The sequence below is a fragment of the Centruroides sculpturatus genome, unplaced genomic scaffold (assembly GCF_000671375.1).
Source record: "Centruroides sculpturatus isolate CEXI.00-Female unplaced genomic scaffold, Cexi_2.0 scaffold1283, whole genome shotgun sequence".
Taxonomy (NCBI): domain Eukaryota; kingdom Metazoa; phylum Arthropoda; class Arachnida; order Scorpiones; family Buthidae; genus Centruroides; species Centruroides sculpturatus.
The window spans coordinates 25,346-39,740 of NW_019385479.1; the positions used below are offsets into that span (position 1 = coordinate 25,346).

The following is a 14,395-nucleotide window of genomic DNA, read 5'->3' on the forward strand; positions in this document are numbered from 1 at the left end:
GAGAATCGTCGCACATCTGAGGGTCTGACCCTGCCTATCCTTCTTTTTAAGCGCTCGTCTTTGTTCTTCCCTTTCTCTTTCCTCTATCGCTCTAGTCCATGTATGCCTATGCATACACCATAATACGCCCTCACGATACTTTCGATTCACCACTTTTCTGTCGTCGATTTTCCATTTTACAATTACGTGCCTGGTGATAACAGAGAAAAGAGACAGATAAGACATCGATATAAGTCACAGTTATGATTTCACAGATTTGAAACAGCTTGGTAGCCCGAACGACCCCAGGCTTTCGCCCGTGCATGCTAAGTGACTTTCATTACAAGCATTTAGCTTTCCGAAGTCTATGACAACAATTGTTTGACATTCACAGCTGCGAATTTCGTGCCAATAAGCTGCCTTGACTTGTTCTAGGCAGTTTATTGAGTTGATAACATAATCGACTTGTTCGATTATGTTATCAACTCAATAACATAATCGTACCATAATCTTATGTTACTCAAGTAACATAATCGACTTGTTCGATTATGTTATCAACTCAATTTCATATTTATTTTCATTTTGCAGTCCTTCTCTGTTCTTCCGTTATTTACACATGTAGGTCATTTCATTGTTATTCACATTTAATATTATCACTTATCACATACTGCCATGACGCTCTTGTCTGAACTGTCAAGAATTAATGCGATTGGCGAAGTGTAGTGACAGTGGGCCAATAGAGAGCAGGGTCTTTGCCATAATGCGGTTTGCGTGCCAATTTTCGTACGTGCGTTAATCAAGCCGAATAGTTTTGCCGAATATTCGGCTATTCGGCCACGCTCCTGGCCGAGTATTCGGCCTGAGGCCGAACATACTATTCGTTACAACACTAATATTCAATGTTGTCACTGTATGATGTGGCACAAAGGCATTTGTTAATTGGATGCGTGTTTGCAATCGTCGCGAGTAGAACAAACTTTTTGTTTCTAGTTGCGGTTGCAGTCATGCTGGTTTTGAAGGGTGATTACTAGTTAACAGGAACAGCCGTCGCAGTTGCAGTCGCCTGCGCAGCTAGAAATCGCATAGTGTGACCAGGGCTTTATAGGTAGCAGTTGCTGAAGAGGTAGCTGCTTGCTTGGCCAGGGTGTCAGCCCACTCATTCCCCTCTACCCCTGAGTGTCCCCAGACCCATGAGATGGCAATGTAGTTCAGTTTACTCCTATTAACCTCCAACCCAATGAGTCTAGCAATATCAGGCAAATCAGCTGTCAAAATCTTTTTGACAGCTGATTTGCGTGATAGCTGTTTGGCTATCAGAACAGATCTTAATGTGGTGATTTACCATCTTCCTGTTGATATAAGTAGTTGCCTGTAGAATACCAAAAAGCTATACCTGGGTGACAGTGCAGTGGCCTGCAAGCTGATAACTATCCCAGTACAGACACTTGTTGGTCCTACTTTCAATGATGACAAACCTGGTCACCACACTTAGAACTGTTCATAAAGATATAAATGGAAAGGATAGGACCCTCGTGATACCCAGCAAAGCCATATAGCTAAAATGGCTGGAATGAGTAGGGATATTATCACCTACTAAATCCTCCCTCTGTGTCAGCCATTTTAACAGCCTGTGATCTAAGCTGGTAAACATCCCAATATTAATTAATATAGTCAGAGAGATTGTTGTTAGGATCCTTTGAATTGCAGTCACTGTACTACCTCCATTTCCACATTTCTTCCTTTGCTCTTCTGTGTAGGGGAAGAAGCCCAGCTAAGACTTGTAAGGCCAAGGTAGTGAGTGGTACTTGCTATCCACAGGGGGGCAGTAGCACCCACTTTGGGAATCACTGATTTAGGATGTATAACCACACAGGTCACTGGGCATTCATTGTGCCAACTGATACAACTATGCACTTACATCCATTTGTGGCATTTAGCTTCTGACTTAAACTGTTACCATGACATGGTGTATATACAAAGTATATAATTACATGTAATAATTAACTAAGTAGGATTTGTACACTATCTCTACCTACATTTGACTTCAATTAAATATGTTTTTCATTAAAATTTATTTTATTTATATTTTTATTACTCTTGCTAAGAAATTTAGAATTTTTTAAAATGCTTAATTTATCTTATCTCTGAATATAGAGAGGTATAATAAGACATGTTAAGTCAAGCTTAAATAAAATATATGCAGTAGTGTTCACTTATAGTGAACTTTCAGGTGTAATGAACCAATTTTAAAAGTATGAATAACATCATTCTTATGGGTGTTTCACCCATAAGAATGATGTTATTTTTTTTGGTTACAATGAACTTGTATATAAAGGACTTCCATATATAATGAACAATATTTGGATTTAAAAAAAATGAAAGTTATTGCTTATAACAAATTATGAGTATAAAGAATACCCTTGAGTTATTACTAGGGTTTTTAAATAAAAACTTTTTCCCATAACATAATGTGAGTGACATGAAAGGGTTTAAACAAAATGTAAGAAGTCATGATCTAAAATGACCTAATATGAGAAATGTTGCTTAATTTTGGGTATTTTTGCTTTTAACTACTGTAACTAATTTCAATGCACACATTTATTTACCTAATTTTTTATCACAAATTTAAATTTTTAAACTCTGAACTGTACCAGTTTTCTTACTTCATTAAGATATTTTCTGAGGTTCATCTACTGACCCATTAACAATGAACTTAGAAATTTACACTGTCAAGATTTTCATTTGTTAGTGCTGTAATTTAAATTTTAAATGTTATTTCTGATCCGTTATTAACAGTTAAATGATTTTGTACCATTTCCTGCTCATTTAACATTTGGAAATTGAAAGTATGCTTTTTATTGACTAGAAAATTTCAACTGTAAATACAGTATTTCAAATTTGAATTTCAAAATCAAACCATCACAAAATTTATAATTTATGCTGTTATTGGTTAGAAAAATTCTGTTTACTGATGTTGGTTATAAAGAATAATGAACTGTATGTAATTTTGTAACTCTTATGTAACTCTTGCTGTTTGTTCACTAAATCAGAATTATAAAGTACTGTGCATACATTCTTGTGAAATATGATGACTGTAAGCACTAATCAGTTTAAGCAGAAACATAAGTCTTTTATGTTACAGACTAAATATGAAATTATTCAAAGGTTGAAAAGCAGTGTAAAGAAAAGCGAATTATGTAAAGAAATGAATGTAACCAAATTGATAGTTGCTACCATTTGGAAAAAAAATGACAAAATACTCTTTAGCTTTGAATGTGATAATTTGAATGCTAAAAAGCTTAGGAAGTCAGTGCATGTTGAATTAGATCAAGTATTGTTAAAATAGTTTTCTCAACAGAAACTTAAGAACATGACTATTAGTGGTGCTATATTGCAGTCAAAAGCAGAAGTTAGGAAGCAAATTGGAAAAGAGAAAAGAGTACTGAGTTTAAATGCAGTAGAAGTTGGATCAAGAGATTTAAAAAAAAGACATTGTATTGCATTAAGCAAGGACATGGTAGAAGACTAGTTGCAAAATAAGTGGCCCTAAAATTAGAGAAAATTTCCAAGATTGTGATACCTTTAACACAGATGAAACATGTCTTTTTTTTTTTTTTTATAAGCTTACACTAAATAGGATACTAAAATTCAAAACAGAAAGCTGTGCAGGAGGAATATTATATAAAGAAAGAATTACTATTCTTCTAGCAGCAAATCTTATGGGAATGGAAAAAAAATTGTTAGTAATTGGTAAATTGAAAAATCCAAGATGTTTCAAAAATCAACTGCTACCAGTAAACTACAAATCTAACCGAAGAGCTTGGATAACCTGACATTTTCTGTGGCAAACTGTGAGAACGGAATGAAGAACTGAGAAAAAGAAACAAAAAATTTTATTATTGATTGGCAACTGCCTGGTGCATCCAAACATCAAGAATTTACATTGAATTACATTAGTGTTCATGCCACCCAATATAAAGTTCAAAACTACAGTCTTTAGATCAAGGGATTATACACAGTTTAAATAATTGGTGAATTCTCCTTTCAAAAATGATAACTTCAGTGAAGAATCATTTTCTATAAATCATCGGGATGCAATAAACTTTGTCCTTATGGCATGGCAAAATGTATCAATGCAAACAATAGCAAACTTTTTTCAACTTGCTGGCTTTCTACAAACTAATTGAGAAGAGTTTGATTCAGATGATGACATTCTAATCGATGAACTTTTGAAAAGTAAACTTACAAATGATGAAACAAAAAAGTGTTCAAGTGTTCAAGATGTGCTCCCACTGCAGTTATTGGGTGCATGTTTTTGAAGAATATGCCAGGATTGATGAGTGTTGTTAGTAGAGAACTTTTTACTGATGGATTATCATCCATCGTAGCTTCAGTGTCTTCCAAAAATAATGAAATGAATGAGGATGAAGATGCCAATACAACATACACAGACTGTATCAATGTTCCAATAATATCAACTTCTGAAGTTTTGCAAAAAAAAAAAAAAACTGTTGTTATTCAAGAGTTTTTACAAATGCATAATACTCTACAAAATATTTTAAATAGTTTTGCTGAGGTGAAACTGTATATTACAGAATGCTATGCAACTTGCAAAAATCAACAAACAAAAATAGAATTTTTTAAGTAACCATGTGCATTTATATTGATATTTTAATGGGTGATTTCCTGTGTGATAATTTGTTACATTTTATCTTTGACATGTTAAACGACTATGTTTTATTTCTTATCTGATATAACGAACCAGTTTCGATGGTCTGTACAGGTTTGTTATAAGCAGACACTACTGTATTTAGCTTGAACAAAATGTAATTTTATATACACTGTAAGGCTGTGGGGTACACACTAGGCGTTTTGCGTTTCGTTAAACGCGCATTAGCAGCGTACACACCAGGCGTTAGCTCGGCGTTAGACGAGCGTTTAGTGGAGCATACACACTGGCTCAGTTTGGAAATGGATGTGAAAGTAATTGCTTGTGTGTCCCTCCTCCATTGTCGCTATAAAAGACGATGGCAGAGGCAAAGAGAATTTTGGGTGTACCCAATATTACGAGATAGACTGACACATGGAATGTTTGCGACATGTATCCAAAACTAAGACAAAATAAACCCAAGTATTTTAATTCTTTAAAATATCTATAAAATCCTTTGACGATGGTTGGTCTCTTTTAGATTTCATCAATAAATAGATCAGTATCAAAATGATCATTCTCCATTTCGGCCAACGTACGTCCACTCTACCCGAAAACGTGCGATTGAATGTACAGTAACATGGCAGCACATATCTCAAAGTGCGCATTTTAAGAAAAATCTATAAACGCACGCTTGGCCAAAAACACCTAGTGTGTACGCAGCCTAAGAAATAAATTTTTTTTAACATTTGATGAAGAAATCTTATTTGTATCAGTTTAAAATTTAAATGAGTTATTTTTAATTTATCACATAATTTTTTTATAGTGTTTCTGCAATTGTTCTTGGTTCACGTGATCAGTTATGTCTACATCCAGAAGTATCAAAATTACACAGCAACTCAGCTAAACTTAATTCCTGTAAGAACAAAGTAACAAATCATACTTGTCCTTTCAATCTTAATTTAGATAACAAACTTGTTTCAAAAGATTACCAGGATAATTCTATTCTTGATATAGAAGACTTAATTGTAGCAGGAAAGAAAAATACGTGAGTATTAAAGTAGCAAATATTGTTGTAATTTATAATTTCAAGTAATTAAATAAATAATAATTTTAATATTTTTTAGATGTTGCCCATATTATGCAGCAAAATCACTAAAAAGTAGAGCTGATATTATATTTACTCCTTATAATTATTTGGTTGATCCAAAAACAAGAAGAACTCATGGCATAGAAATTACTAAAAATGTTATTATATTTGATGAAGCACATAACATTGAAAATGTTTGTGAAGATAGCATGTCTTTCCAGTTAAGATCTTCAGATCTAGCACGTTGCATCACTGAGGTAGATAATTATAAGCAGAAAATATCAATTATTATTTAACTTTATTAAAAGTAAATGTGTAATTAACTTTGTCTAAAATTAAAACTATTTATATTTTTAAATTGGTCAAAACACACAAGGGTACACAAAAATATACAAATATTTATTTTAGATGCAACTATTTATGCTAAGATATTATAAATGTCAGTTTTAATTCCACCTTCAGATATTTGATCAGATATCTGCAAATGATTTGTAAGACTTTTTTTCCAGAGAAAGCTGATTTTTCTTAAAAAAGTCTGTTATGGTACACACTTTTCAAAAAACAGATTTCAGAAAATTAGTCTTTTGATATCTAATGTTCAGTAATTATTATTTTAAATACTTTTATGTTATTAATATATAGACAGTGGATTTTAGGCAAATGCCTATTTTTTCCTTTGCATTACTTGGCTAAGATTTCGTACAAACACTTTTCATGAACATTTAGACCAAAACAATGGTATTTTATAATGCCTAAACATGCTTATTTTGACGTTGCTGCCTATTTTTGCCTAAAACACAAAGTTTAGTCTGTTTTCATATTTTTTAAAAGTTTTTATTAATTTTTCGTTTTATTTTCCACAAAGGTTTACTTTAATTCTTAAATTAAACTGCTTAAGTTTCATTTTTTTCCTGAAAATACAATCAGACAAATTCAGTTTTTTATTATTATTGATTACTTATATTTAAGTCCCAGTGGATGCATATCCGAGCAGAAAAAATTAGAATGCAATAATAACAGAAATAAATTACACCCCTGATGCAATTTTATAGTAATAAAATTAAAACTATATGAAATATTTTAAAATAAATACTTTTATTTAATAAATATAGCGTTAGAGATGCCTTATTTGTCATTTTTAGACAGCGGGTTTTAGGCAAATGCCTATTTTTCCCTTAGCATATACATGACTAAGATTTTTTACTAACTACTACAGTGAACATTTCTTTGATATCAAAAAACTTCTGGCCACTTTAGCAGACAATACAGTTTGTGTAACTAAAGCCAAGAAAATTTTGAATGATATTTATGTTCAGAACAAGTTGATGTACAGTACATCAAGTGTTATTTCACATTCATTGAAGATACTATTACTGCACTTGAAAGTAGTGGGAAACCTATATATGAACAAATTGATCTTCTCAACAGAGCAAACCAGAAACTTTGTGATGCATGTGGCACTACAGCAAAAAAAGTGAAGAAAGAGTTGAAAGCAGTGCTTCAAAAGAGACTTGGATTAAAGTGCTTGTTTATTGTGGCTGATATTTTGGCAAGAAAGAAGAGCAAAAGTGAATTCCCAGTTCATCTTCTTTCAAGGTTGAAATATAATCCCATTATCTTCAGTAGATGTGTTCCACATCTACTGAATATAACGGATTATATGCTCTTTCTCTGCATATAAATTAATTCTCAGTGACAAATGTTGCAACTTTTCCGTTGAAAATTTGGAAAAAGTGCTTGTAATATATTATGAAGCTATGGGAAACAGAGCGAATAAAAAATGTAAAGATAATTGTTTGTCTACTTTTGTTTTTTCATCATTCTGAATACGTGCATTTTTGTTTGGAATACATATGTTAAATAAAAAATTCATTGTCCTAATAAGTACATTAATTGTTCATTGTGCAAATTTTGAATGCCTATTTTTTGTTTATAAAGCCTAAACGACGCAATTTAAGAGCTTATTTTAAGTGCCTAAAACGCCACTTTTAAGGGCCTATATGTCCGCTGTCTATTAATATAATATTGTTTAATGTAAATGAAAATCTGTTAAAATATATTTTCTATAAATTTTATTTTGAAAGGGTAAAGATCAAATTAAGATATTTTATCAAATTTTTATAACTAGAACTTGTTTCTTTTATTCTTAAAAATCACTCTGAAATTAAAATCAGAAGATTTGAAAATAAACTTTTCCTGAGAATTAGAACAACATTATACTTTCATTAATGAGAATACATTTACTTTATTTTTGATACAGTATTGGTATTTAGATTTCAATGTCTATAGATAGATCTTCAATGATTTTATATCTTTATATTATTACTAGTTCCATGTTTTGTTGTTGTTGTTTATTATTTTTGTTGATGCTATATTATTGACAACATAAATGCAACTGATAAAGTTTGGAATAACATTGTTATTCGGTTATTCAGAAATGATAAAAATGCAAAATTATGTACTTTGTAATAAATAAATCAAAAACTAAAAATGTATCATTAAGAACTTTTCTCTCAGCATGAAAGAAACTATTGCAAAATTTCAGAAATCTTCCTTCAAATAACCTCAGAGGTTTTTATGAAAATTCAAAAAATTGTTTTCTTCCTTACTAAATATTTCTAAAAAAGATGGCTATTTGTCATAGCGTACTTTCCTTAAATCTGTTTCTTTGGTGCAGTTTTGGAAAAAATATAACATCATGGATGTCATAGGCAATATCAACTTTGCTTGGCAAGAATTAGCTGATAAATGCATGAACGGAGTTTGGAAGAAGTTATGGCTGAAGTTATCGAAGAATTCTCAATGAGAAGAGCCTATTGCTGTATTGTTAGATTGATCAAATTGTCAACCTAATTGATACAGCAGGACTAGGAGATGTAGATGAGCAGGGTATTGAGGAGTTACTGCAGGTTTCTGGTGAGAGCCTTACCAACGACGACTTTCAAGAACTGGCAGAACAAGGAATTCATGTAGAACTGGAAAATAGAGATTCTAAAAATGAAGAACCCAAAGAATTTCTCTACAGATTTCCGTAATAAAAGTTTGATAATGATAACTGAAATTGCTGATCAAATTGTAGCAAATGATCCAGATTTTGAAAGGAGGGCAAAAGCAAACCAAGGCGTTTTGGATGCAATCTTCTGCTACCGACATTTGCTTAAGGAAAGAAAAAAGCGACAAATGAAACTATGTGACTTTATTGCAAAAGAACAAGAATTTCAAAAAGTCAGGATCTTCATCACAAAAAATGAACTTTACATTTCTGTGTGCATATATTTATGTGTTATTTAACATATATTATTATGCAAATTAATATAAAAATAACTTAAAATGAAAGTAAATTTTTTTTAAATTTTCGGTTGCGTGTTTCCCTATCCCTATTTACTCTATGTGAAAATGACCTCATTTAAATTGACACTGTTTTGCTTAGTACCTTGTCTGGGAATGCATTCCCCGGGTTAAGTGGGGTCTTACTGTACTATCATCATTTTATCTATTCTTTCCTTCTTGCACAGTCATTTCCATGGCTGGTAGCAATTTGCTTTATTTCTTCTCATAAATCTTTCCAAATTACTTATTTATTTATTTGCTATTATAATGATTTCTTCCATGCTTTCTTTCAAAAACAATTTTGTTCCATAATACTTTGCTTTTTTGTTTGAGGTCCATTTGGGTTAGAGCATAATAGATTTCATGTGCACAATATTCCTAAGTTGCTCAAAAAATCAAAAGATTAACAAAAACTGTGTAATTTTAAGTAGAGAGTTAGCTTACACTACAAAACTCTTTATTAAGGACATAAAAATAATTTTTTAATAGTTAATTGAAGACACAGACTGTCCAAAAAAATTTTTGATAGACATTATTTATTCACTTCACGTGTTCCAGAACAAACTTATTGACGACCTGACCTTCTTTTTTTAGGCTACTTGGCTGTCAAGTTTACAAACATTCCTTTAAAAAGCACAAAAAAATATCTAATTAAAATTATAAAATTTCAACTAAGAGTTCATGGGTCTTACAGCCATATTCATGTTCTTCATCCTTTCCACTCAGGGATTTTCGGCCTTTATATCTACTGAAGAAATGCACTGGTATATGTAGATTTCTATGGCTTCTCCTGGTGACAAATCTTTGCAAACTTTTAATCTTGGAATTTTTGGACATTGGTCATTTTTGGACAGTCTGTGTCTTCAATTAACTAAAAAATATCATCATCTGACGAAATTCCAAGAAAAAAAATTTTTTTTAATAATTCAAAGACAGCCTAGTATGATTAATCTTTTTTTATTTGGATAAAGATGCCATAAAGAGTAAAGGCAAAATGGAAATATATTTGGTAAAATTATTTAATTGCAAAAATGACTTATTATATAGCTTCTACCTTCAGATTAATCAATAAAAAGCTGAGTGAACATTTTTTAACTTTTCACAAGACTTCATTGTGATCCCAATCTTATATCATTAATGCAATGGGCCTTGGACAAACAATCAGTTCTACTTTTGGAAGATAAATCTAACCTACCCCTCAAATTTCTAGAACAATTATATATTTATGCCCTTGGAAATAAGTTTTCTATAATAAGAGACTGAGATCATGTCATTTAGAGCGTATGGATTTGGTTATCATCTAAGTGTGACTTTTCTCTCACCTATCAATCTGTTAAAATTGAGATTTAGCTTAATCTTATTTAAAGTTGTGTTTTTGAATTCTATAAATATTTAATTAATCTTTTTGTTCAATATAATTTTAAATGTAAAAGGCATTCTAATAGTTAAAAATGTTGCTTATTAAATGTTTGAAGTGTTATCATTGATATTATCCTTGTTCATTTAACAGTTAAAAAGAAAGATATAACACATTTTAGAATAATAGTATTGAAAACACTATGAAATGTTATGTAAGTAGTTTTCTACAGTACAATATCAATCAAACTTGAAGAATCATTTTTTATTCTTTAAACTGGAACAAAAAATGAGGAAAGAAAAGCGAAAATTCATTAAGTTTCTCTGATAGGTTTGATGAATCATATAAAATATAGTGAAAGAATGACATAATAACTTTACAAAATTAAAATTTAGCTTGATTGATAAACATTATTATTATTTAAATATTTGATGTGATTTTAAATTAATCTGAAAAAGTAAATTAATACTATTCACTTTAGATTTCAAAATTCTTGATATCATATTATAAAAATATAAATTCTCATTGGTTTTTTGGGTAGTCAAATGCTTTGCATTTGACTACCCAAAAAACCAATGGGAATTTTTGTAAAAAATATTTTTTCTTTTTTTTTGACTTGCTTCAATTATAGAAATTCTTGTAATGGAATATCAAATGTTATAAAATTGAACAACAGTTTAAATTCAAATTAATACATAAATATATGTATTAAAAAACCATTAAAAATGAATCTAAATAGAGCTTAATTACAAAACAACAGAAGAAAATGAACCAAAAATAAATGAAGAAAATTAACTAAAATGGGATAATTTTAAGTAAGATAAATACACTATACAGTTATTAATTTTTAAGTGATAATTCTCATTAAGAAGGTGTGAAAATAGTACATTAGTTGAACATACATAAAATACTGAATCAAAAACATAGAATAAAATTTTATGTAGAAGACTTTGTTTCCAAGAAAAATGGTTTTGAAAGTTTATTGGATACACATGCACTTCATCAAGATCAACTCAACAGATGTCACTGTATGCTATTTTTACTGTTGAGTGTATTGAAAACATTACTGTGTTACTTGATGTATCTGTAAGTAATATCAATGTTATGTTTTTTTTTTTTGTATCATTCTTACTCTTCTCTTATGCTTTTCAAAACCAAATTTTTAGTTTTTATCATAGTGCCAATATGACTACATACAGAAATTGAGAGTATATGGATGTGATTTATGCATTTGGTGCATGTGACAGCAATGTTTCTGCTGCAGCTAATTATTACAAAGACCAATAACCTAATCAAGTTATTCAGAGAGCAGAACAAACTCTTGAAGAGCATGGTTGTTTTGAACCATTTCTTTGTTATGGAGTTCACATTCAACAAGTTAACATGAATGTTAGTAACTTGACTTGTTTTAGTTAACTTGAACATTATTAGACATAATCTGCATGAAATCCATTGAATCTTGATCAAGTGCATGCATACTCAATAAATTTTCAAAGCCATTTTTCTCAGAAACAAAGCCTCATATGAAATAATTTTATTCTATATTTTCAATTTAGTATTTCATGTAGAATCACAATCTTCCTGCTTATATCACTAATTACATGATGCTCTGTATATTAATTTGGATGTAAACTGTTGTGTGATTCTATAACATTTGATATTTTGTTACTAAGAATTTCTGTAACTGAAGTTGACCTAAAAATGCTGAAAACATTTTTAAATAATAATACTAATTTACTTTATTGTAAATCTATATTTAATATAGATAATGCATAATATTAATGTTATCTGATTTTATATTTTAGATCACACAAGCAATTGAATATATTAAAGATAGAGAAATTGTTGGGCAATTTAATTCTAATTCGGAGAATACAGAATTTACTCTCTCAGATCTTTCTATTTTAAAAGTAATGTTTTGTGAATTAGAAGAGAAATTAGACAAAGAAATCAGTAATTTAACAGAAGGTAGTGCAAAACCAGCAAGTTTTGTATTTGATGTAAGTACATAACTTTATTTATTTATTAATAATTAATATCAATATTTTTGTTTGTTGAATGTTTTGAATGATTTGTAACTTTTGGCAGTTTAGCATCTGTTAGTTCTTGATGTATTTTTTTGCTTCTGTTTAAGATGCCCACTTTTATGCTTAGATTTTTTTCACTTTAGATCTATCTCCTACCTTAGTTCCTTCCTGTAGACTGAAAAGTAAAAACTATCAGTGATGTGGACTGATCATCACTGATTTATGTACCTATATGTTTACAAAATCTGATTGTACTAAATATATAATTATCTTTGTTCTTACTAAATTCTGGAGAAAAATTTAATTTCTGAAGTGTAAATAAATATTTACTTTATTTGAACATTTGTTGGACGGATTTCAGCAAACTGTTCCAAGACAATAGCAATAAAGCTTAGTTTCATTTAAAGCGCTTTAAAAAAATACATTGAATTTAGAAATATGTGGCAAACAGAATAGATATTTTCCTATTTTGTTGGCTATGTAAACAGGAATAAATACTTTAGGGCACTCCTATCTTGGCTACTCAAGTAAGTGGCCACCAAGGTGGAGTTTAATTTATATTAAAACTTATGCAGTTTTACAAGGGAATTTCAAGGGTAGTCACATAAGCAAGGTGCCTATAAAGCAAGGTTTTACTATATTTGAAAACTATATAAAACAAAATTATTTTGCTGATAATTTTAAATTAAAAAATAAAAAATTATTAGAAATATACAATAGAACAAATCATATTAATTATACATAAAACTTTATTTAAAATATAAAAAGCTAATTAAATATTATGAGAGCACATACAAAATCATATAGGAAAATCTGATCTAAAATTACTAAATGCTCTCACTTGAAATTTCTTGTCTTTTCTATTTTTATTATAAGACATTGAAGAAAAATAGTAGTTTTCTTAATGGGAGCATGTTTAGAGAACATAAAAAAGTAAAAAAGTTTATGGGAAAAAATTTGGACTTCTAAAGAAATGTTAAATTTGAAATTTATGTTACCAATCTAAAAAATATCAAAAATAGTTTTATGATTCTGATATAACAATTTTTTGATGATTGCAGAAGTCCTTAAACTATATTTTGTTTAAATTTATGAAAAATTGTAACATACTGTATTTTGTGAGGGAAAAATAAGAATGTACATTATACATGGGTAGTACTAATTCTGTATCAATATAAATGTTTTTAATTGTTTTATTTATGCTTATGAGTTAAAAAAGTAACTCCAGAAATCAATAATGACAGTGACAAAGAGTTTTTAGCCTTTGATGATATGTAAATGTAAATTTGTTACCAGTATCTAAAATTTTTTTACCTTGTATCTGTTCTTGTGTTTTGTAATAATTTGTTACATGAAGTTTCTTGTACCATATATTAAAAAATAAATGCTAAAATTCCATTATAATACAAAAAACAAAATACCTAAATGTAAACAAATAAAAATTTTAATTAAAAAATTAAAGCAAAAGATTTTTTCTGAAAGTTTGGGCCAAAAACATGAGTGTACTGTACATTACACATGGCAAAATATGGTAGGTATTCTCAAAAAGTAAACTGAACTGTTTTTTGAATATTCACTATTTTTATATTAATGATTTCATTTTTTTCTAATTAAAGAATAAGACATAAAATAAAAATGTCATTATTTTTTATTTTAGTATTACATTTAATCTCTTAACATTTATACTTATTAATATTTAATTTATTTAAGCTTTTTGCAAGTGTTGGTTTAACTGCACAGAAAAAAGAAGTTGTCTTAGATTTACTGGATAAAATTATCCTTCATTTGACCATGGAAATAGCAACTTCATCATGGGTAACAAAAGGAGCTGGACTTCAATGTTTTTCAGATTTGATAAGAATCATGTTTTCAAACTCAGCTGTTCTTAATCAAAGTTTAGTGAAAAGTTTTAATGAAAAATATAGAGTAAGATTTAAATTTTTTTCTTTAAGTATACAAATTTT

General features: G+C 29.6%; 1 protein-coding gene across 4 annotated transcripts in view; it reads left to right on the forward strand.

Annotated features, from left to right (window-relative positions):
* LOC111639355 (regulator of telomere elongation helicase 1 homolog) overlaps positions 1–14,395 on the forward strand; it is a 50,817-nt gene that overhangs the window by 13,481 nt on the left and 22,941 nt on the right. For 3 of the 4 annotated variants that reach the window (XR_002759052.1, XM_023385223.1, XM_023385224.1), the window contains exons 4-7: positions 5,454–5,675; positions 5,755–5,974; positions 12,210–12,404; positions 14,142–14,357. Coding sequence is in view for 3 of the 4 variants with exons in the window: in XM_023385223.1 (XP_023240991.1) it covers positions 5,454–5,675; positions 5,755–5,974; positions 12,210–12,404; positions 14,142–14,357 (853 nt within the window). In the remaining variant the exon portion in view is untranslated. The remainder of the gene's footprint in view (positions 1–5,453; positions 5,676–5,754; positions 5,975–12,209; positions 12,405–14,141; positions 14,358–14,395) is intronic. The other variant, XM_023385226.1, reaches the window with a different exon arrangement.